This window comes from Crassostrea angulata, chromosome 9, assembly GCF_025612915.1.
Source record: "Crassostrea angulata isolate pt1a10 chromosome 9, ASM2561291v2, whole genome shotgun sequence".
In the NCBI taxonomy this organism is placed as follows: domain Eukaryota; kingdom Metazoa; phylum Mollusca; class Bivalvia; order Ostreida; family Ostreidae; genus Magallana; species Magallana angulata.
The window spans coordinates 23,972,687-23,997,890 of record NC_069119.1 but is presented as its reverse complement, the minus strand read 5'-3'; the positions used below and the strand labels follow the sequence as shown (position 1 = coordinate 23,997,890).

Sequence of the window (25,204 nt, the reverse complement as noted above, 5' to 3'; positions counted from 1 at the left end):
TAATTCAAATTAGAAACTACGTATACGTGTACTTGTCATGCAAAAAAACATATCATTGATTTTAAAATAAATAAACGTCGACAAAATCAACTCCCGTCAGTTCTTCAGTACTTTGATTCCCGATTACGACAAAGGAGCACACGGCGGGTGTGATCGGTCAGCAGAGGATGCTCACTTCTCCTAGGCACCTGATCCTACCTTTATCTATATGGAGGTCCGTGTTGCTCTGCTTTAAATTTGTATTTCGTTTTATGGATTTTTGAGATGGTTGACGGTTTGTTATTGCCATTTTTTTCATTCAACCAAATTGATTGATCCAAACAATTAAAGAAAACATTTAAATCACCATCTTGCTACGAAGTGTCTTGAAAAGTATAAGATTAAGGCAGTGGTGAGCTACCGTAAAAGTGCACAGTTTAGCAGATTTTGTTTCAAACTTGGAAATTTTGGAAACATTCCCATGAGAATGTGCAGTGTTGAAGTTATGCATAACTTTAAAGGCTTACATGCAAGAGAGATCCCGTTGGAGACTATATATATACTTTTAAGAAGTGACTGCTACCCAAAACCCAACGCACGAACCTCTACTTATCAACATGAATTATTGTAACAGTATTTGTATGGTTTTTGTTTGTTTGGGTTTTTTTCTTGCTTGTGCTTTGTTTGTTCGGGTTTTTTTGTTTGTGTGAACAAAGCTGATTATAAAATGTATTTGAAATACCCAGTTTTTAAAAGGGATATTTTTTTTAATTGTACATGACATGATTAATATATACAGTAAATAAACATCAGTATCATGCCTCATCATTTAAAATTCAGATTTACTGTATGAATGTAAATACAAAATTTACAATATGACGTTAATCTTGTGTTTACAACCTCCCAGCCACTCCAGCAGCCTATAGTTAGATTTGAGAGATTACATCCTAATCTTAAACAGCTTGCATACATGTATAAATTAAATTATCATATAATTATATATTAATATACATGTATATATTGCGGGAAGTGAGAAAACAGAGCATGCATCGACCCTCTGCTAAACTGTGTATTTCATGTACATGTATTTAAACACGATAATAATATTTACATCTGAATCACTTAAAATTAATTTGCTTTTCCCTAATAAAACTATCGAAGTCGTGGTCGAAACGCACACCACTAGGCAGATTTTGCGTATTCAACTTAGAAGTTTTGTAAAGGGATTCAAATGAGAATACGCTGCATTGAACTAATCGGAAAAAAACCCTCTCATTTAAAATCCAATGACATTAACTGTCTTTGTTTTTGATAAATATTCTCCATCAACTAATATCATAACTGGTTTGAAAAAAATATGGAAATGATTATGGTATGCAGGCTGAGTGTTCAAGAAAATAACCATCAGATCTACTTTAATTTTTAGAGATGAATTGTTTGGCCATAAATTATTACCAGTATTTAGTAAAGAAAAAATTCAAATATTTTGGCTTGAAATTTTGAATATCTTCCTATATATTTATACGAATCTCTTCTTCTAAAGGAGATAAATACAGTTTAAAAATGGCCACGACCAACCCTCCTTAATACAGAAAAAAAATATATCTTGAGCTGAAACATGTACGTCAACAAAACGATCTGATAATAAATTGAATTCAATTAACCACCAGAAATTGAATCTCCGGAGTAAAAAGGATACATGTAACATACAACTCGTCTTTTTAAGGAAAAAGGAATCATTCTTTGAGTATTATGAGGTGATGATTTTGGTCGGGGCGTGATCAAATCTAATAAAGCTCGAAGGGCTTTATGATAGATTTGATCACGACCCAACCAAAATTATGTTATGTTTTGTTATCACAGGCAAAGACACTGGAAAATGTAAATATAATTCAATAGAACGCAGAAGGCTCTAGTAAACTGACACCCCGGTTTTATGTTGTCATTCAGTTTCTTTCGAAACCATTTGTTACAAATTCTAATGACATCCTCTTTTCCTTTCACCCTAATCATCAATTTTTAGGTTATCACATTTATTTATTTTCAAAAAAAATCCAAAATATGAGAGAGAGAGAGAGAGAGAGAGAGAGAGAGATTCATTGTTAAACACAGCAATAAAAGAATATCAACTCTTGCTGAATAAAATGGCTGCAATTTTATTCGTGAAAGCATTTCTATTACATTTTTCAAAACCAATCAAAGGTTTGGCACAGTCTGAATTAAATTTTCTGTTTTACATGTGAAGGAAAAAGAGTGCATACTGATGACTTAATGTAGTTTCAAGTCTAAGATATCCATAAAAGATTAACTAAATAGTAACTGTTTACAAACTCAGATACTGTAAAACAACTTTTATTCACGTGCCAGATATTTTTTGCGAGATTCGCTAGGGCCTCATCGACGCGAGTATTTCTCACACCAATCGTTGTCATATTATGGTTTCAAATTGGTTAGCAAACATTAGTCGTCGCGAACCAGTTTATCAGGAGTAAATTGCAAAACGAAGTCGTCGCAAATAAAAGTCGGTTGACAGTAACCATTCATTGAAAGAAAAGTAATATGGCACTGATTGATCCTGACTCAACAGAAGTAGATGACATACATATGCATTGAAATACATCAGGGATAAATTACTGGATTATTTGCTTAACACATATTCATCTAACAAAAACTCCCATACAAACTTTAGAAACATTATTAACCATACTTATAGTACAGAACGAACTTAGTTTCACTAAGCTTTTTGAGAGATAACTAATAGTTGCTCACACTGGCCAGGTATACATCACAGTAAGCTTTTCATTATTAAATGAATTATTTCTCTCTTTGCTCTTACAATGAATAACCACCAAGCCTCCATTTTTATAGAAAGTTTTGTTAGGAAAATTTCAATTTTTATTTTGCTATTTTGCAAACACCAGAGTACATGCACAGCTATAATTATGCTTTGTCTTGTCTAATTATGAATTGTGAGATCAAAGAGAGATAAGTATCCTTTGTTAATATAATGTATCAAGCCATCATTACTAAATTCCATTATTTAAGCTCTTCATGACAGGCTACTACGTATCCCCAAGTATCATTTCTCAACAGTACATTGTTATGTCGTTTCATCAACACATAAAATTATATACGAAATATGACATAACTTACAATGCACTGGCGAAAAATGGTAAACGGTGAAAACTGATCACAAGTCAGTAGAGATTGAATTTTTCCAAACAGAGCTCTCTTTTTCTAAGAGGTAAGAAAAGTCTAAACATGGCCATGATCATCTAGATTTTTTTAATTGTATAGAAATTTTCATAAAAGTACTTAAATCATAAGATTAACAGAATGATGTAGACATTGTCATGGTTATGAAGCTCTTTCAAAAGCAGGAATGTCACCATAATTGTGAAAAAAGTAACTGTATAAAAATTATATCCACAAAAATAATACACAATGAAACAAAATTCATGATAATCAACATTATTTTTAAAATACATATGGTAAAGAAAAAACTTTAATGTGGACTAGTCAAAAACTCAGGAGTTTAATCAACTAGCAAAATCTTCATTCAGATGTTTAGACTTAATCCAGAATAACATATTAATAACGCTATCTATTAAACCTCAAAAAATTGAATTGTTTTTTTTTAATTAACTTAATTACATGTACATTGTATCCAAATAATCTTCACAAAAAAATTCAAGTATGGTACAAACAGTTTCATTGATAACTAAAACACCATTTTAAGTCCAAGGTTTTACCTTAAGAGATCCTCTTATCTTTCTTACAAGAAGAAATCCCTTTTTACAAGTAAGAAAGTTTTAATTACCTACTAGAAAGATTGAGTTATCTCTCTTACCAGTTTTATACAACTACCATGTGTTATACATGTAGCACCTTAAAATAAAAATTCCAGATAAGACTGTGTGTTTTCAATAAAATTTCAAAATAAAACTGAACAAAAATATAGAATATTTCACTTGCATTGTGGATTAAAATGTTGTGAAATAAAATCAACAAGAAATCAAAATATACAAAAGCAAAAGAACAATTCATACTGACAGAATTTTCTTCCATCATCTAGACAGCTGGTGAAAATTCCTCCCTAAAAATCTTCAACTGACGAATTTTTCCAATTCTCCAGATACCGGGTAAAATTACTGTAAACCAACTTTTATTTGCAATGGGCGATTAGATTTTTGCAAAATTAGTGAGAGACTCACCAAAGCAAATATTTCACGCCGTGAAAAATCATTGTTGTATGATTGTTATAACAACATAGGTCTGGATGAGGCTTGGACACGAACATAAGTCGTCGTGAGCCAGTTTATCAGAAGTTAGTCGTGAAATAAAGTTATTCCGAACAAAAGTTGGTTCACAGTACCTCCCAATATCCAGACATTTATTGAAAATTTTTCAAAATAATTTTATCAAGAAAAATGGTGGAACTACTCCAAATATCTCGATATTGAATCAGATGCAATTTCCATCAGTATATCTAGACTCCTGTCCAATTCCCTCTATCTACTGAACAGACTACTAAGGCATGTCATCATAATAGCAGACAATGGCTTGATCAATGTTCATCTGACACTTGTCGATGTAGTATCTCGCCGTTTCTGAGTTATCGGAACCAGTAACTTCCATAAACTCACTAATGAGTGCACTCATCACTGCTTCTACATCTTCATCATTGTCATCACCTTAAAAGAAAACAAAAATGTTAGAAGTTCGCAATCTAAAAACTGAAAACTTGTATGTCCTCTATGCCCAAAATTGCAAAATAAATTATCTACACAGTACTTTTTTCACTTTTTGTTTTAATGATTGATTTTGGCACTGGGAGGTTTGAGACAGACCTAAAGAGAAGCTCTGAGAGTGAGGAAACATGGTGGTGTTGGCAGCAGACTCGTCAAATGCCCCCTCCAGGTCCTCAACTTGAAACTGAGGCTCACTCGCCGTGTGTCGCATTCTGGCAGTTTTCTGTCAAAGGATTATTTGAACAATGCACTTACATGTATGTACATGATTTATATTTATAGCAAACACATATCACCTCAAAACTCTTTGGTATAGAAGAAATTTCATGACAAAATTGACTGGTCCTTGAAACTACTGGCATATCATTAAGCCCTACCTCTTGTAGACTTGGTAACGTGTTGGAATCCACATTATGGAGTTTTTGGAGCCTTTCCCATATGGCCTTATCCTGTTGTATCTTTTCCTGTAGTTATTACATAAAATAGACATTTTATTTAGCCATTGTATTATTTATTGTCAAGATCATGATCCAATTTTAGGAAAATAAGAATTTGGATTGCACTTTTTGCACTAACATGATTGACCTATTCATGGGTTTCACTGACCTCATTAGGGGGTATGTAGGTCTGTCCCCTTTCTTCACATCTTTTCTGTCTAATGGCCTCTCTTACCTGACTGAGTCTGTCAAAATGGTCGTCCTCATTTCCAGAGGATTTCACTCCAACAAATCCTGTTTCTAAGAATCAAAGTTATATATGCATTAATAGAAATAAATTTAAAGACTGAAGAAAAAAAAACCCACATCATTATTTAAGATACTTTTGCTCATGAAATTAAAGAGAAATCTCATTGTTCGCAGTCAATACTGTGGTTTCATCAACATTCATCAGCATCAAATTTAATAGATTAGTTAAGTCACAGTTTAAATGATACATTTTCTTGGCCAATGATCCTTTCAACACAAAAAGTTATTAGAAATTGCACCTGAACATTTAATTTTGATTCATGGATTAAACTAAAAAAAATCCACTAAAATTCGTATTCAACGAATACTGATGAAATCACAGTATCAAATAAAGGACTGTTGTATGTACTATTAGGCAGTAGTATCAAACTAACCTACCTGTACTGTAAATTCTTTATTTTACGCGAGTACTTAATTCCTCTGTTTTGCATCAAATCACGAAAATATAAAATTGCGAGCATCATTTTTTTTTGCAATGGGTTCATATAGCTCAAAACTGTCTGGGAAATAAGAGCAAGATTTTTAAATCAGTGAGGACTTCTTCTCGCGATTTTACGCTGAAATTAATTCCTCGCGTTTAATTAGGAATTTACAGTACTAGTATGTAGGTCTTTTATGAAAACTCAAATCAAGATTTTCATTTGTTTATTTAAGGTAAATGAACACTGTAAATTTAATGATAGATATGAAAAGTGTAAGCTAAGTTTAATATCTTTCATATTTTTACAGCTTTCAAATTGGTCTTTACAAGTGAAAACAAGTGGGAAAAAAACTGAATTTAACATGAGATTTGGACTTTACAAGTGGAAAATATTTGAAATGAACATGAGATTTTTGGGCTCTATGAATATCTTACTTCTCGGGCACCTAAATTATCATTTTGACCTAATCCCCCAGCAATAACTATATAATTAATTCACCTCTTCCTTGGCTGTCAAATAACGGACTGGGGACTCTCTCTCTTAATCTGTCTTGACCTTGCTGGTTGACCCTAAAAGTGATGATGTAATCAATCATTGCTCGTCTGCTCTCATAAATGACATATTCGTTGTAATCTTTTGGACAACCCTGTAAAACCAAAAAAATAATATCTAATCATTTATAGATGAACAAATGATTTTTGAAAATTAAATCATTTTAGCAGCTTTATTTGAAAGTAATCATCAATGCAAAATACATGTACATGTAAAAGATACATGTATATAAAAGTTTACTCCTCCAGGAGGACTATGTCCTATATGGACTACATGTAATACCCCATATGGGCCCCCTCCTCCACACTTTTTCTTATTAATGTTGATGACAATATGACCTTGCCCTTGGTTGAATAGTATCGGGGTCATGCTTGATAATCAAAGGGCAATTGTATGCATTGAGCTTTAAATATCCATGATTATAAAAGAGTTTTACATACAGATGGAAAAAAGATACTTAACAATGTATGATGATTTCTGCATGTGTATACCTCCTCTAGAACTTTGTTACAGTAAGTTTGAAGGGGCAGAGTCAAAGACTACCTTTTATCCATGAATTAACATTCTCCACGAATTAATAAACTAGGATAATAAAGTCATTTTCCCATTTGTAGGTATAAGACATACACGAAATTACATCGCCACAAACCTGTAAAATTTAAGCAATGCACGAAAATTGGCACCCACAAATTTTAATGATTCCACAGTATTTAAATAATGAAGAATGAGGAAATTCTAGCTAGATCGACAGTGCTCACCAAGACAGAGTCGTAAAACTTCCAGGAACCAGGCTTGGGATTTTCCTTTTCTGGTTCTCTCTTCAGTGTTGTTATGTATTCTCCTTTCCTGTATTTCTGGTTGTGATAAGGAAGAAATAATATCTCATTATCTCAAAAAATATTTAATAAATGTCATTGAATAAAAGAAGTTAGTTGGTCATGGACATTTTTAGACTAAGTTGATCTCCATGATTGAAATGAGGAGCCCTGTATAAAGCTAATAGAAAATATTTAAATTAGAAATGGTATGTTACAGGATTTGTCAAACATGTAATTCCCTTACGTTTTTGTTACCAAGGATTATTGTAATAAGTGCATTTCATTATGATACTGTGTTACTCGGTTTGTCACTTTTACCTTACCTTTTGATCACCGAGGATTACCCTACACTTCAGAAGGTATGACTCTCCTTTGGTGTCAGAACTCCCAACATAATTCATACACTTCACAGGAGTATCACTGAAAAAGTTCGGATTTAACACATTTTAAATTCATATATTATTTGGTCAAATTATATTAGGATCTATAGATATTGAACCATTTTAAAGGGGCATGGTCACGATTTTGGTCAAATTCTATTTTTATGTTTTTATTATTTACAATGCTTTAGAATTGCATTTCTAATGATCAAATGGAATTGAGAGTCATTCGTAGAGTTAAAAGCAAGATACAGGGCTCATAATTCTTTGTCATGTAAACAAGGCTCGTGCCCTGTTTTTGTTTACAAAGGTTCAATATACCAGTAAAAATTCTTTTTCCACCATTTTTGTCTATCTTTTTATTTATTTTAAGCATATATAAACAGTTCCTAAAGTTTAAAACATTCGTTTAAGGTTTAAAACTGAAACTATTACTTAAATGTTCAAAATGTAAACAAACTCTTTGTTTACATAGCGAAGAATTTCAAGCTCTGTAACTCGCTTATAACTCAACAAATGACGATCAAATTTCGGTTGCCTATTAAAAATGCCTTTCTGAAGCATTTTAAGTATTAAAGGTCATATGAAACGATATCCTGACCATATTGAGTTATATACGGGAATAAGTTCATAAGTGCCTATTTAATAAGACTGGCATTGTTTTTTGGATATTTTATGCAAAATGTGAGCGCCACAGTCGATCAAAATTACTTAATCGGGAAAAGGAACATTGACTTACGCGGCTTACCTCCCTTGCTTATGACGTCAGTAAGACCCAATCGCCTTATAAAGGTATGTTGTGAATACAAATATCCATGTCATTTTGCAGCATTTTAAAAGAAAAAAAATACTATTTTTTTTATAAAAACTTGTATAATAATACAATAATCAACCACGTCAGTATTTTCTTCTCTCAAGAAATGAAATCGTGTGCGTTTTTATTACATGTAATAGCGTGTACATAATGATATTCAGTTTCGAGACTGCAGGAAGAATAAATGATTTTCTTCATAGATCCACATGCAAGTATAATATAATTTTAATATAAGCATATTTATATGTTTTATTTTGATCTTTTAAATGAAATTGACAAATTCAAAAATAAGTCTGATCGTTTTTTTCCCATAATTTGCACGTTCATGCAATTCATTAAGGTTTTTTTCTAAACAACTTGTAGGCCTCATTGTGCCTCATTCGATTCACGATTATATTGTTTGTTTCACTTTCAAATTCACAAATATGTTACCATTTAATTATTTTTAGTCTAAGAGAAATTTCTTCAAATGTTTTGTTTTTTAAAACGTGTACTTGAATGTGCCGTGTTTTGATTTTAAAACGTATATGTGCGGTGTTTACTCACAGATCCCTTTTATCTCACTTTCTTCCGCAATGTTTCCTTTCGGGTTTTTTTTATCATTATTGATGCTTTTTCTTAATAAAATCTGTTGATTATCTTCACAACCGATTTATTTTACCGATACATTTCTAAATCCTTAAATGCCATATTTCCGCGATCTAATTTAATAAAACGTTAATACACGTGTACACAAAGTATTTTCTAAAGATATTGCTACATGTATATATAAATAAGTCAGAAATTTATATTATTTCGAAATAAAATTTAAGAATAATTTTGAGGCATTTTATAGCAGCTCTTAAATACAAACTATGTACACAATGCCTCAAACATTTTAATTGGCCTGCCTTATATACTTTTTTATGTGACAAAATAAATCAAATCAATTTCAATGCTTTAATTCCCTTTAAATGTAGCTCAATCAGTATACGTACCGAAGAAGAAAATGATGTCTCTATTTCAAAAGGATAAGGATAATTCATTAATCAGCTGTAAATGTTGGAGCATTTCTTTCGTTAAATATCCACTCCAGTACGGGATCTTCATCATGATTTTACGTTTGTGAGAAGCTGATATTAGATTTATTCATTAACGACCAATTAAAACTAAGTCATCTGTAGGCTACTACGAAATCAAATGATCTCATTTGAAAAGAAAGACACGTTCATATATGCAAAAATTACTAAAATTTAATCGATAAACTACTGTAAAATTACACTTGTTTTAATGCATTGTTTACATCAGTGGGTCTTTGTGACGTCATAAATCCACAAAATCAAGAACGATAAGCGGGCAAGAATTTTTTCAGGTGCTCAGTTTTCACGGTTAAATCTATGTAATGCAAAGGCAAAAAAATCTTACATCATGTATTTTAACATTTGTTTATACCAAGCTTTATATTCATGAAAGAAAATCATAGTGTTAAAAATCGTTTCATATGACCTTTAAAATCGGATAAATCTTTTTTAACGAAAATCGTGACCATGCCCCTTTAACAAGAGCTTGGACTTTGGGTAGTTGTGTCGAACAGCAATGTGACATAGGCCTGTCTATTTTATTGCTGGCCAATCAGCCATTGCTTTTTGAAATCAACCAGATTTGTCTGGTTTTTGAGCTAAGACTTTTCAATCGGTGCATATTTCGCTTGAAACCGCGTCATTTTTAACTTGTTTTGACGCAATAAATAGATAGCCTCGTCCAACCGAAAGTCCAAGGTCTTGTTAAAATGGTTCTAAAACTTCCTTCTATGATTACATGTATATGATTCATCAATTCAATTTGAAATCAATGTACATACCTGATCTTGATATCAACATACCTATCTCACCTTGACATAGACATGCACATACCTGACCTACACATTAGTATACATACCTGACCTTGAGATGGACATACAAACCTGACATTGACATCAGTACACAAACTGACCTTCAATATACATTTCTTCCTTTGACATCAATATTCATACTTGACCTTGACATCAATAAACATGTCTAACCTTGACATCAACATACATACATGACCTTGATATCAATATACATACCTGAACTTGGCATTAATACTTATCCCAAACCTTGACATCAATACACATACCTGACTTTGACATCAATATACATACCTGATCTTGGCATCAATACTTAACCTTGACATTGACATCAATACACAAACCTGACTTTGACATAAATATATGTTACATTACATTGCAACCAATATACATACCTGACCTTAACATCAATTTACATACCTGAAGTAAATGCCTTTACCAAAGAAGCCCATCCTGCTGAGTCTCTGGTCAAGTCCCTCCTCACAAATACAAGTCTTGTTCACCGAGGTACCGTGATACAGGTAACGGATGTTTAGGTCCTCACCTGTGTCAAATGGTAATACAACAAATCAAATCCATATCTATACAGGTTTACTTAAAAAGTTGTCAATGATCATTACATTTATAATGAATTGCTAGAGCTACTACGGTAACCATAATATAGACAGCAGATACTGAGCAATCAAAAACACATATTTTGAAAACCTAATATATTTTATTTTCAGTAATCATACCAGGATCCTTTCTCTTGGACATATGCCTGGTTTCAGACTTGAACTTCTCCAGAGAGTCCAGATTCTGTAGCCGCTCCACTTTCACCACATGTAGTCCGACTTTCTCCATGTCCCAATAAATCCGATCACACTCTGGATCACCTCTGCTCAGCAGGATCAACCGAAACATGGAGTGGGACATGGGCTCATCCCTATTCCAGTTAACTGGAAGACCATCCCTATCAATGTCACAGGGTTTGTCAATAGAAATTGGAATTGTTGCCATACGATTTCCAACTTTCCGTGACTGAATTTCCTGGAGTCTCATTTCTCCAACTGAATCTGACAATGTTTTATTTTTCACTAATTCCCGAATCTCCTCGGCCTCTTCATCATTTTCACTATCTTGATGAAAACTCCTCCTTCTTTTAGAATTTCTTACAGCCCCTATACTAGAGTTTGCGTAATCACCATGGTTACTGGAAGCATGAACGCTTGTCCTGCTTTTAAGATTCTGCAACATTTCCTGTCCCTGTGATGAGGAAAGTGTCTGATTTTTCATCAGCAGTCTGATTTCTTCTGCAGCCTCCTCATCATCCACATTGAAAAATTCTCTTTGGTTTGAAATGCCACTACTCTCTTCCATATCCAAGCCTCCAAAATCCCCCATCACCTGAAAGCTTGGTTTTCTTTGGAATCCTCTAACTTCATTGGACATTTCATCTCCCTCTCCTTCCTTTACACTTTTCTTTCTATTTCTGCTGTTTGCGGTTCTTTGTCTTCCCTCTGGTGAATTCTCAGCTCTCTCTTTTATCCACCATGATTGTCCCTGCTCCTCATCTGAATCACTTGAATCTTTATCCAAAGATGCTTTGTTGGAAGCATTATTATATCTGTTATACATCCTCCAAGAAACAAATTCTCTAATCCTTAATTTATATAATCAGCAGACTGCATGACTCTGAGTGTGATGTAGAAAAGACCTCCCTACAACTTCCTACAAACCTTACTGCACATGTATTCCCATGTTGTATTATGATACTGTACCGTTATCTGGCATTTTAGTTAATGTTCCTGAAAGTATGGAAAATCTTTAGAACATTGAACACACTATCACAGTGACATTATGGTTGCTAACGGTATGTGATTCTTAGGTCATGGATTTCCTGGCCTGAGGTAAATGTCAAATGTCAAAGTTACAAAATGAATTACTACATAGGCTACTCTAAGAGTCCCCTAATAACACACGCTAGATCGGTCATGAGACTTTACTTCTGGATTCTGGGGATTCAGCTATTGTATTCCTATTAATATCAAAACAGCTGATTTACAATCTTTACAATACTTGTAACGTTTACGTTATGTGCCCCTATTAGCTTATCAAAAATACTAACAGTAACATCACAACTGTCAGCTGAAAGTAAAGATCTTTTCTTTCAACAATGACAGTGATTTTAAAAACTCTAAAGCTGTGTTGTTGTTATTACTTTGTTTGAATTACGTGGAGGTAAGTATTAAAAACAAACCATGTCATCCGTGCACAGGGGCTGGAACTAGTTTCGATTTCATCTATAAATCATATTTGGAATTACCTCGCCCTTTATCCATTATCATTGGAAAAAAATACCCGAGGATCATCCGAATGCTAAAACCCTTTATAGACATCTCGAGCCCGATTTTATTTATTATCTTTGGCGAAAAAAACCCCCAAAAATGTCGAAAAAAAAATGTCAAAAAATATGTCGAAATTCGTTAACCATAGGCCTCTGAATTTCTATCAATAAGCCGTTAAATGTAGGTGCATTTATGTATAGATAGGATATATCTCTCCCCTACATATAACGGTTTATTGATAGAAATTCAGAGGCCTGTGATTTATTATAATTGACATGCAAGAGTTTGTCGACTCATAATCATGTCTCTAAATTACAAATGATCTATATTTTTTAAAAAAAATAACGATAGCTGTGTAAATGATAAATCATTTAAGTTCCAGGTTTTTATAAAACTGAAATATATAATAAGACCGCGGAACATTAACTGGCAATATTAGAAATACATGTACACGTAACAGCGATATAAACTTAGTTGACAGGCCAAATATCAGATAGCTTGGACTACAAGCAGGGATGAACCGAGGATGAATGCTGGTAATCACCGTACGAGAGAAAATCCGAAATCTATTTTTCCGTTTCTCGTATTTGCAATGCTTCAGTAATGGATTTCTGATAGTTAACCAAAATTTGAGTGTCAGTCGTCGAGTTTTAAATTAAGCGAGACACGAGATTTTTGTTTACATTGGTTTATGCCTAGAATAAAAGTGACTAGGAACTGTGTATTAATTTTATGTTCAAATCGAAAAAGTTTATAGAAAAGAACTTATACCGGTTTATTGAACCAATGTAAACAAAAACAAGACACGAGCCTTATTTAATTACACATCAAAGAGTTAATTGTGAGCTTTTTATCTTGGTTATAACTCTACGAATGACATTAAAATGTTGGTTGATCATTAGAAATTCATTGCTAAAGCATGTAAACAACAAAAATAGAAAAATAGAATTTCATAAAAAATCCTGACCATGCCCCTTTGATAAATATATTACCCCAAAAATATCAATAAGTGTAGACAAACATTTATTTTGTGAATTTTACAAACATGGTAGCATTTTAAAAAAATGCAATGAACAAACAGTCAAATAATTTTTTTACTGTTCAATAAAGCGATGATAAAATCTAATATAAAATAATTTGACACTTTTTAATGATAAATCAGTGGCATTTCCAAAAACCACGATTTTCGCAAAAATTGACATTATGGCAAATATGTCAATACATGGCACTAAATTTATATATTAGTATGGTAAAACAAAAATACCTTTAGTAGTCTATCGCTATTAGTTTTTATTGTAGTTATAAAAGTACATTTAATGTAGTAAAATATCTATGATTTAATTACTACGTCATTTCTAAGTTACATGTATTATGGGGCGCTCTTTCCCATACAGGACTAATTCTGGGCCAACCTTGAGCTTATTCTCTTGTTGTTGGACCCAGCCTCATGAAACCTCCACAAGCTAACACGCGTTTTAGTTTTCGGACTTTAATATAGACTTTACATGAAATATACTTTTACGTGAGTTTGGCATATATGCATCAGCACCGAAGGTCTGATTTCAACTGACTATAATTTACAATTCAGAATAATATATAATGAACAATGGAACAACACAAAGAAGGATTAACATTATAAGTACAGATGTAAGCTTAGTTATCAAACAGCTTTTGATCGAGTAAATCATGACATTTTACAGAATTGGATTAATAAGATGAAAGATGAAGTGTCAATAAACATGAACAGAAGTCAATTAAAAGATAAGCTGTCCATCACTGATTGTGCCTCAGGTGGGATTAAGGCTGCGCGGAATTAGAAACGTTTTTCAAACAGTTGTTGAAATAGGGGGAAAGTTTTTGTAACAATTAACACAAAGTCCGAAAAAAAAGTTAACTCACACAATGATTAAAAAACAGTCCGAAAGACTGAATGTCACACCGTGACAAATGACATTGCACTGTAAACTCTGATGTGCACAAGCTTAAGCCAGATTATTGCAAGTTTTATTGCATATAATACATGTATAGGTGTGTGATAAATGACCTTGTATTAGTATATCACTGTATAACTGTATATATTTTTCATTGATATACGAATCTGAGTAATAAAGACATGTTCTTCACTGCACTCTCTGCATGAGGACTAGCTGGTATTATTCAATAAAAATAAAAATATTCTACTGGCAATGTAGACAAATACATCTTCACAACAAATTGCATGTGTAAATGCACATGTTTATGCATATATATAATTAAATTAACTTTTTTAGATATTTTTACAAAAAAATAGTGTTCTACGATCACAACCAAGCAAAAAGACAGCGCAGAAAATAACAACCAATAACATGACCCACAATTGCAAAATTCAGTAAAATTTTGTTAAACAGCGACCAAAAACCAACTAATCAGTTTACCAGCAATGTATTCAGAAATATATGATACATTAAATGCTTTTACTGTGTACATACATGTAATTATAACAAAGAACGAGTATTACTAGTATACATGCATTCGTAACGTCATCAAACTGTATGTACATTGTAAATGTTTATATATCACAGTCATATAATCGAGCACATTACCTATATTATATTTTCGCGATTGTATAATTTTTCGCGCTTCTCGCAATCACTTTAACATGCATTGCAAGATATTCAATATCAGTCACATGCAATTATTGATCAATTACAGATTTTACCCATAGATTTTTGCAAATTTTTGGGACACGCAAAAATAACTGGATATAAAGTATTACAGTAACTTTGAAACAAAACCGAAGACCTTAAATTGATCAGAGCATTGAGGAGTGAACACTTTGTATACAGCTTAGCTTGATAGGGCCAACATAGTGTCCTTTCAGATATATTTCATTTTATCAAATAAAATATCCAAAATAACTATACATGTACTATATATCGGAAAGGACAATAGCATTGAAATATGATAGATATTTGTAAAAACAAGCATCATATAATGATACCAAATGTTATATTAAAGTAACAAAGCACTACAACTGTCAAATGTTAATCAGTCTCGAGATAGAATTAAAATATTAATATCACATTTTATTAAGTTTATTATATAATTATATATATAAAAAAATAAATGTGTTGTCGAAATTCAAATTGAAAGTCCTAGTTAATTGCATGTTTAATAAGGAAGCTGAATATTCAACAAATTAACCATCAGATCTGCCTTATGGTCAAAATCATCCCAAAAAAGCCTGACTCTCTTATTGAACACCCGTCTAACAAATCATATCAAATACATGTACTGAACACCACCACACAAAACCCTGTTCCTCTAATGTTTTACAGTCGTCTAACAAATGTTGCCAGGGTAAGGTGGGGGTGGAGTGGGGTCATAGTCCCCCGGCCCTTCCCTAGGTTGGTAGCTTGGTGGTTCCTGGGGGTTGAAGTACTGTGGTGGTCTCGGTGGTGGCATGTTTTGCCGCACGGTAACCCTCAAACTCACCCCTGTAATGAGGACAACAGGTAGATTCCGAAATTCGTGGGAATCGTCGATACATTTCCTAGTTCTTTGAATCTGAAGTTAAAAAAAATATCTACATTCTTCTTGTTTCATCGTTAATGCGATGATAAAAAAAATTACGTTAAGTAATAAATCCAGGTAAAATATTGAGACTGCAATAACTATCACAACACAATTCACACCTTTTGTTCTATACCCATGGAATTGTCAAATGTGTGTGCAAAACGTGAACACACCGTGGTGGGGGTGGGGTGTGTGTGTGTGTGGGGGGGGGGGGGGGTTACAGTTGTGACTACTAGTATAGACTTACACAATAGCATGATCCCCCGAAAAGAAGCCAGAGAGGGAAGCAACCCACAATATACAGTGGGTTCATGCAGCAGTCCCAAGGGGTCGAGTAGTTGTGAATCGCGATTTTCATGTCTTCTGAGTCGCTGTTCCGCCTACCGTCACAAAGATCGGGTTGGGAATCTACAGCCCCACTGTACCACTGCCGCATTGACGGACCGAAGTCTAGCTGTGAAAAGAAAAGTGATGAAGTTACCTAGTAAATATTTCAACGCCAATCAAATTAATGTTTCTTTTTCCAGGCATCGCCGCATCAGGTTACATGTTGTCACATTGATTAAAGGCTATATATAGCTCTATGGTCCGATTTGAAATATAATTTGATTAAAAATTTGTTATCATTTATTTGAAATGATGAAAGGTAGCAGCATAAGAAGTAAATCTGCCAATAAATAGGCAAAAAAATAAGTTTTCGCCATATATTGAAAAAGTGAATTTATAGAGCTAAATTTATAGAACTCAATGTTTCAGTTTTTTTAAGAAGGCTTGAGGGTCAACAAGTTGCTCATCAGATTTGCTTAATTTTTTTTTTTAGCTTAAACTATCATTTAGTGTAGAAAAAAATTCAGATATATTAGATGAAAAAATTGAACATTTTCCTATATGTTTACATGTTTACAAAGCTCTTGTATAAAGGAGATTAATATGGTCTAAAAATGGCCACAACCATCCAGCCCTCCTCGAATTCGGTTAAAAACATAGAAAAATTGAGTTATTCTTAACTTGCATAATTTGCTATAATAGCGAGGTTGAGATTTCAAGCGTGTACGGGTACGTGTACGTGAACTAGGGGAATCACCTAAATTCTTCTCGTACGTGTCGTCTACACGTAAGTACAAACGTGTAGCTTTTTACAACAAATAAAATCTTATTGATGAGTGAATGTATTTTTGTGATACATTATATATTTCTAAACTTCATTTGCATGAATATTGATAAGAAATTTACTATTTATTTGGAATTATAACTAAATAAATTCATCATTTATTCATGTCACAAAACTGCGTCGATTTACGTACACGTTTATATCCCACAAGTTAAGAAATCTCAACTGATAAATTACAAAAACCTGTACGTGAAGTTTTAAGACACGTACGCGTACCCGTAAAAGTTTTAAATCCCAATCCCTCTATTATTAATATCTGCCCTGAGAAAAGACTCAATCTATATTCCCATTGCGCTATTTGCGTGTATGTAATAAGTCAATAGAATTTGGACTCACCGCATACAACACACAGCTTAAAAATCTAGAACACAAAATTGGTGGGTGGGAGGGCGAGGGGGAATCTTGACCTCCCAGACCGCCCAAGACAGATTCTTACCTGCAGACAGAACTTTTTGCCCTCTTGCATGTGCTGAGTGATCTCCAACAACTTGTGGGTCAGTACTTCTCGGATCTTTGGATGCCTGGTGTTCACAAGGACTGCATACTCAGCTAAAAATTCATCAACAGACAACTTAGCAAAACACCTGACTGTGAGAATTAGAGTACCACGGCGATTGTGCAAGTATTAGAGATGAATACTATCTACTATCATTTTTTTTTTTGGGGGGGGGGGGGGGGGTTATGGTAGGAAATTGCATAAATATCGATTATGTCAGCTTCAGTATTTGTTCTAAGATGTATCTTCTGTATAACTGTTTTTTCTATTGGTTCAATATTTTTTTTAATTTTTATTGAATTTTTATTTCCTGGATGAATGAAATAATGACACTCAAATCTTAAATAGAGTAACTATTAATACATGTACAAGTCCAATTTTTTGTTCTCGCATCTTATTTGTTTCATATAATTTTTTTTGGTGAAGAAGATTTGACTTTGACCTCTCAATTAATTACATTGATGTTTACCTCTGACATTGGCCTTTTACTTGACTAAATATGAATAAAGAAAGATTTAATGTAAAAGTTGCATGCAGACAGACACATTGCCTACCCATTTTTCAATCTCTGGAGATATTATAAAAATATACATAGTTACAATGTATTAATTTCATGACTATCTCTTATATTATAAATCTAGAAATCCGTATATTTAATTTTTTACACTTTATCTACATGTATAAGTACATGTACTACATATAGTGCCTTAGTTAGATTAGATTAAAATGCCCGGCAAATGAGTCCAGCCTTCCTTTAAGCGCGTGTAGAGGGAAATATTAAATCACATATAAATAATATAATATATGATTTAATAACTAAGTCATATATTGCTTTGTACTACATCTGTAACGTGCAAGGGGGTCACTGCCTGTGATCCCCCGCGGGCCCGTACCCGAGATAGAATCGGATAGCCCTGATTGCTGCCAATATTTACAAGTGCAGACTTTAATCACCGCTCCTGCACATATATAGGGACTCGACGTTACGCAGGCAGGGATGACCACACACCTACGCGACTGAACAGGTACCAACGTTAACGCAAGCAGGGATGACCGCACACTTACGCCAACAACGCAACCTAACGCAAGCAGGGAGTGCCGCACACTTGCGCTAGAAAGGCCAGAACACCAGCAGGGATGACCACACACTAGTGCTCCGCCGCAACCACCACCAATACAAGCATGGATGACCGCACACTTGTATTAATGCGATACAGAGCAGGGATGACCGCACACTCTGTATCGTAGGTTAGATAACACGAAGATTAGATAGAGCAGGGATGTCCACACACCCAATCTAGCCGTACCTGTTCAAGTTTTACCCCAAACAGTCGTTTAAGTGACGCAATTGACACTGTCCCTATATATGTGCCGGCCTAAAATAATTCGTGGTATCTTAAAACAGGAAATCAAAAATAAACAAACTATTCCAACATAATCCAAAAAATATTTATACATTACAACTTATTTACATAGGATATTTATTATTGTACAACAAATAATCATCATAATAATTGGTTAACAGTGGATACATTAATTAAAATCATCATGAATCAATAAATCAAGGGCAATAACTCAATACAGTAATACATGTACAAAAAGACTAATGAAAAATAGCTGCCTGCTTCACATCCATGGCTAGATCACACTTAAACGTCCGTTAATTTGAGCTATTTCCTTAATTTTGTGTACATCTATAAGGACACGTGACTATATGTAACTGGTATATTGCTACTGTCAGATTGTTGTGTACCGTACGGTAATTTGAGTCTGATATCATCACAATTACTATTACATGTATTTCATGCAGTTTGCGAAATTTTTTTTTGGTTGTTGAAGATTTCAACCAATCGATAAACGGGGGTGGTAAGATTTCAGTCCTGTCAGGTTTTTTTTCTTCAGAGCTATGATTAAATAACGATCAATTTCCGTAAGAAATAGCAGGAATCATACATGGACATGGTGGATGTAAATATTTATTCATAAATAGCAATTTGACTATAACCATGTAGCTTGTTTAATAAACACATTTAAGTAATTAAGCAGGAGACGGTTTCAAATAATACAGGTATACTTTTTCTCAGAATTGCAGCTATTAAACTTTCTTGTTCTATGACAAAAAATGTTATTTTATAGAACGTCAGTGTAAGTTAGATGTACAATGTAGCAAGGGACAGTTTTGGATAAAGTACCCGTCAATATTTTCAAATTGTAAAAATGAGAATTGCTGTATTTGAAGGCTCGTGGGTGTTGCTAAATTTCATGAAATGATCTTGAATGATTTTATTTGGTCAGAGGGAATGTCTCCACTTGAAGTCAGTAAATAACATGTAGCACCTTAACATGAGAATCAGAAGATGGTAAAACTTACGGCTATATAGATTTTAATTGAGTTTACACACGCAGTGAAATTGCAAGTTACTGGCGGGTCGGGTAAAATATCATGAAAAGTAGGTGGAAGTTATTTATATTCATTACATACTTAGTAATAAATACAGGTTTTTGGCATATGTGATTCAGATGACATCACGCAACTCATATCGGCCTCCGGGGCTGATACAGGTTATGGCTGATACGGATCCGTATCACACCCCTTGCGGAACTCCTCTGCCTTTTTTCCGTTTCGGCATTTGTGCATGTTTACAGATGAAAAATGAAACACATCTTGCAGTCGACATTTTTAAATGCAGTTAAAAACTACAGTTTTGGAACATTTAATTTAAAAACATGAGAAAATTCCATTTCTGTAGCTACAATGTACATGTTGGTAAAAGAATAAGATTTCATATTTGTATTTATTACATGTACAAACTACTTTCAGATAATATCTAAAATCAATTTGTTCAAGTTGATGCCTTATTACATTATTTATTACTAAGTATGTAATAAATATAATAATAAATACCCTTTTTCCATATCATAGCCTGTATCAGCCCTCGACCAATATCATCCCTCGGGCCTTCGGCCCTTGGGCTGATATTGGAGTCTTGGGCTGATACAGGCTGTGATATGGAAAAGGGTATGTATTATTCTCTATATATATTACTATATATACATTGCATGGTAATTTGTCATTTCAAGATGTGGCACGGACTGCCAACTTTGTGCAGGGATCTAAAAAGGTGAAATAGGATCTAAAAAGCAAACCAAAAAAAAAAAAATAATAAAAATGAAAAAAGGTGAAATAGGCCAGGGTCAAAACCTCAGAAAACCACAGATAGGAAAAATTGCACATTTTTTTTTTTTTGGTCAAATGATTTTCCTAATAAATAGATGTTAGGCCTTATAGAGTAAGTGCAGAATGGGATCTAAGGACATCATAGCGACAGATAGCGATGAGCTTTGACCTGACCTTTCCAAGTCGTGTGGACTCTCACCATTGGGTAACGTTCAGTCTTATGGTGCTCCAGTTTCACATGGAACAAGATGGGCTTTGCCAACATCTCATTCCTGAGGCGCTCTAGTTCCTCTATATTGTCTACTTTAAACTCTCTGTAATTTACACATAGGCCAATAAGAATGGAATCATAAAACAAATACTAAATAAAATAAATCATTATACATTTAGAAATGTAACCTAGCTGCATGCAATATTAATACAATTGTCTCTCCCCTCTCCCCCGCCTAAATTGTTAGAATTCGTGGGGGTGGAGGGGACACTTTTCGTGGATTGCTTCAAGCAGGTTCAGGTGAACGTAATTTTGTGTATTCTCTTATACATACAAAAAGAAAATTACGACTTTATATACATGTCACACTAGTTTATTAATTTGAGTAGGTTGTAAAATCATTGTAAATGTACCTACGACGAATTCCACTAAAATTGAGCCACCACGAAATCTAATGATTTCAGAGTATAGTCTCTCCCCTTCCCAATCTAAATTATAATTTTTTTGAGGAATTAAAGGCTAAAAATATCAGATTAGGTTGATCAGAGTAGGCTATACACTACTGCAATATAGTACAGTAAATGAACAGTATCATGCTTTCAGGGGTGTGAAATTACTAAAACTGGCTATATACTAGCCTAGGAGCTCTAGAGGCATAACGAAGTTACTAGCCCAAGGTCAATACTGTATACATGGGAATATTCGCCCCACCCCCGTACCCTGTATACAGTAGTTGCTATCCAACAAACTTCATGAAAACAGAGTACTAGTACAAAGTGAAATAAATAACCATAACAAGTGAAATAAATAACCACGCAAACAATAGTTTGTGTCAAATATTTTAATTAATTATTGAACCTGTTGGTTGCAGTAGTTGGTCCAGATGTGGATTCAGACATTACATTCTTTCTTTTTTTTATCTCACATGTTGTTTATGATCATTTAGCCAATAAAAAATGTATTTTAATGTGTGGACAAAAGCTATTTACACTGAGGCTTCTATTAATTGTGAAAAATAGTTATAGTCCTGCAAGTGCATGAGTTAATTCGCTAATAGCGAGCACAGCTAGCCAGCAAAACCTACAGATTTTTTGGCAGCATCCCAGCATTTCTTCGAGCTCCCGTAATGCTTTGCCAAAATGGCTGACATTTCATTTGGACTTTCTGGTTTTGTGAAGTTTGTTCGCTCATGTTTCAGTATCCTACACGGTTGAGTGAGAATTTAGGTAGCTATTGAGTCACACATCTCCATTTTTACGTTCTCTGTTGACAAACGTACCAAAAGAAAGTTTATGTACTAGTAACTAAAGACGTTCTTTATTTCCAGCCAGAAATATAGAGGTGGATCAAGCATCCCTACCGGTGTTGTATGTAGTAATTACTCGCTATTTACTTGCTATTTCAGTGTAAACTGCAATCTCTTGGCTGATTAATGTTTGTTTTTATTAATTCTATTATGACTTATATGAGGGGATGCTATACATGTACATTGATGTGTTTGCCCGATCGAACGGTCGCGTTGAAATTTCCTCCATGCACTGTTGTCTATATAATTTTGAGTTCTTCAATATAGTATTTCTTATTTTAGGAACAATGGTTTCAAACGATGTTTTATCAGCACAACATCACTCTCTTCATTATTTCTGTCAAGCGAACGTTTGCGCTTAGTTAACGATAGCAATGCACGTTTCAAAAATGTACATTAAAGAGCATCAAAGATTTTGATTTGGCAAAAAAGTTAGATATATGAAATTAAAAGCAAAGTAAATAAAGTTAATTCAATTCTCAAAATCACAAAAATTTACTTACAAAAAATAATCCCTGCAAAATGTATCAAAAAGCTTAATAAAGAGGTTTTGCCTGATTCAACCTGACCTACAGTCCCAGTTATTTCACCAAGTCAGGACAAAATAGCCACAATAGCTTGATTTGGCTATTTCAAACAGCTAGGATAAACTAGAGGTCAAAAATTCAAAAGACACAATTCTTTATATTGAATCTTAGATAAACATAAGTAATAAAGATTACAGAGCTCACCGACACTAAGCATAACAATTCATATTACATGATTATCATTATAGTTAATGATCTTAATTGATATATTGTATTGTACTGTGTGACATGTTATTGTATAAATATTACATTACACAATATTGAATGATATTATTGTAATTTTAATACTGCATTATATTTAACTCTATTTACCAGTACACTTCTGTACATATGATACAATAAAATGTTGTGTTCTAGGATAATTATAGTATTCCGATTAAATGTAAGATTGTATAGCATCATATAATTATACAATATATATTGAATTATGTCATATTGTATATGATATGATTTTGTGTCATATTGTATTTTATGATATCGATCATGATATGATATCATATTATGTAAATAATATTAATATATGGTAAATTATGATTTGTCACACAAAGATATAGTATGTATCATGTCATATGATATTATTATACATGATATTTCATTATGATATAAAAAATAAACATCATTGTATAATATATTTTAAATGATACAATATCATTTTCTATGATACAATCTCATTTTACAGTAAAACACGGTTACAATGAACACACTTATAGCTAATTAATGCTTACAGCGAAAATATTTTCATTCCTCGTGACTTTATTACATGCTGTAAACTTTACAGATATAACGAATTCAGCTGACAGTGAAGCAAAATCGCCCGTCTCAGGCACTTCGTTATGAGCGTGTTTAACTGTATGTACTAGAGCATCATATCATACAATTTCATATGATAGTATACTAAATAGTAACATGATATGACATCGAAGCATATGACATAATCCTATACCCTATAATACTTCTATAATTTTATATCATATGATATCAAAACAGGGCCATTCAATCTTATTGTTGCAATCGATTGAGATGCGCAATTATCTTAAATTTTGTTTATCTTAGTAAAATATATGTATCTTTTATATAATATAATAGTTAATATAACTGTTGGTTAACATGTACAATTACAATTTAATCAAATTAAGGTATATCTTTTATTGACATTAGAAAAGTGACAATCTAAATGTATATTTAGCTAAAAAAAAACCAAACAATCTGCTGATTTTTACCTTGAATACGATAGGTTTATCCAATTGTCCGCTCTGTGATTCGAAGGCCCTGGACACAGGTTGTACAATAAATGAGGATTAGCGACAAAATCCCCCCATTTCAGAGCCGTGTATGCCGGCAATTGCGAAGAGTTCTCGGCGGTGTCTTCCATTTCCTTACAAACTCGAACTTAACAAAATGAAGTTTAAAGTGAAAAATGGGAAATAACCACGATAGTGTACTTTAAAAACATCCTGGTTGGGATGTGAAGTTTTGTTATCTTAAAGTAATTGTACCCTATTTCATTTATTAAACTGAAGTAAGGTATGAATATGACTGTATTCTCCCTGACTTCCGGTAATTCAAGCTCATTTAAATAACGAATTATCTCGTGAAATTTTCCTTCTTCCTGGCTTCCAAGTTAAAACGACAGTTTTTGTCTCTCTTTTGGAGGAAGTGGGAAAACTAAGAGAGTTATTAGCGAAAATTGCAAAACCAAAAGTTCATCATACCTTGTCCAGAATGACAAAGAAAAAGGGTGATAGCGTGATTCCGAAAAGAAATCGTAAAGAAGTTAAGTCAGAAGACGAGTCAGATACAGAGCCCCTTGTGGATGGAGATATCAGTTCTGAAGAACATCAAAAGTGAGCTCTCTGATAAATTGATCGCAGAAGGTGAGAAACTATTGTTATAATTGTAATAATTACATTTATGTATACCAATTTGTACTCTAAGTTCATCACATGTCAACACAGTCAATTAATTGTAAACGGTTTTCTGTTTAATATTTATGAATTAAAGTTGTATCTTATTTGATGAATACATTTAGCATCCTTATTCAAAT

At 33.3% G+C, this 25,204-nt stretch overlaps 2 protein-coding genes across 5 annotated transcripts; both read right to left on the bottom strand.

Annotated features, from left to right (window-relative positions):
- Positions 1 to 2,119: 2,119 nt before the first annotated feature.
- LOC128163873 (uncharacterized) lies at positions 2,120 to 12,667 on the bottom strand. 4 transcript variants are annotated; one of them, XM_052827549.1, is made up of 10 exons: positions 12,635 to 12,667; positions 11,064 to 12,116; positions 10,750 to 10,873; positions 7,592 to 7,688; positions 7,209 to 7,304; positions 6,397 to 6,544; positions 5,337 to 5,467; positions 5,108 to 5,194; positions 4,830 to 4,953; positions 2,120 to 4,673 (listed from the first exon to the last, which is right to left on the bottom strand). In XM_052827549.1, exons 2-10 carry the CDS (start codon positions 11,944 to 11,946, stop codon positions 4,510 to 4,512), a joined length of 1,854 nt encoding a protein of 617 aa, XP_052683509.1. In that variant the 5' UTR covers positions 11,947 to 12,116; positions 12,635 to 12,667; the 3' UTR covers positions 2,120 to 4,509. The 4 variants fall into 4 exon arrangements, with proteins under 4 accessions (XP_052683509.1, XP_052683508.1, XP_052683507.1 ...); XM_052827548.1 differs by having other exon boundaries at positions 12,530 to 12,648; XM_052827547.1 differs by having other exon boundaries at positions 12,569 to 12,648.
- Positions 12,668 to 13,672: 1,005 nt separating this feature from the next.
- LOC128163181 (uncharacterized) lies at positions 13,673 to 24,661 on the bottom strand. The gene is made up of 6 exons (XM_052826711.1): positions 24,381 to 24,661; positions 23,077 to 23,088; positions 21,231 to 21,370; positions 17,819 to 17,931; positions 16,459 to 16,665; positions 13,673 to 16,202 (listed from the first exon to the last, which is right to left on the bottom strand). The coding sequence occupies exons 1-6, from the start codon at positions 24,530 to 24,532 to the stop codon at positions 15,978 to 15,980; spliced, it is 849 nt and encodes a 282-aa protein (XP_052682671.1). The 5' UTR covers positions 24,533 to 24,661; the 3' UTR covers positions 13,673 to 15,977.
- Positions 24,662 to 25,204: the final 543 nt, after the last annotated feature.

What these genes read in the sequence shown, in the direction of transcription:
- LOC128163181 (XM_052826711.1), bottom strand. Translation starts at nt 24,532, where the DNA reads ATGGAAGACACCGCCGAGAACTCTTCGCAATTGCCGGCATACACGGCT. An exon ending in AGTCCACACGACTTGGAAAG is followed by an intron (nt 17,932 to 21,230) that starts GTCAGGTCAAAG and finishes ATGAATTTTTAG; the next exon opens with CTGAGTATGCAGTCCTTGTG. An exon ending in GCAAAAAGTTCTGTCTGCAG is followed by an intron (nt 16,666 to 17,818) that starts GTAAGAATCTGT and finishes TTCTTTTCACAG; the next exon opens with CTAGACTTCGGTCCGTCAAT.
- LOC128163873 (XM_052827549.1), bottom strand. Translation starts at nt 11,946, where the DNA reads ATGTATAACAGATATAATAATGCTTCCAACAAAGCATCTTTGGATAAA. An exon ending in GGTAAAGGCATTTACTTCAG is followed by an intron (nt 7,689 to 10,749) that starts GTATGTAAATTG and finishes GAACTTTTTCAG; the next exon opens with TGATACTCCTGTGAAGTGTA. An exon ending in CCTACATACCCCCTAATGAG is followed by an intron (nt 5,195 to 5,336) that starts GTCAGTGAAACC and finishes TAATAACTACAG; the next exon opens with GAAAAGATACAACAGGATAA.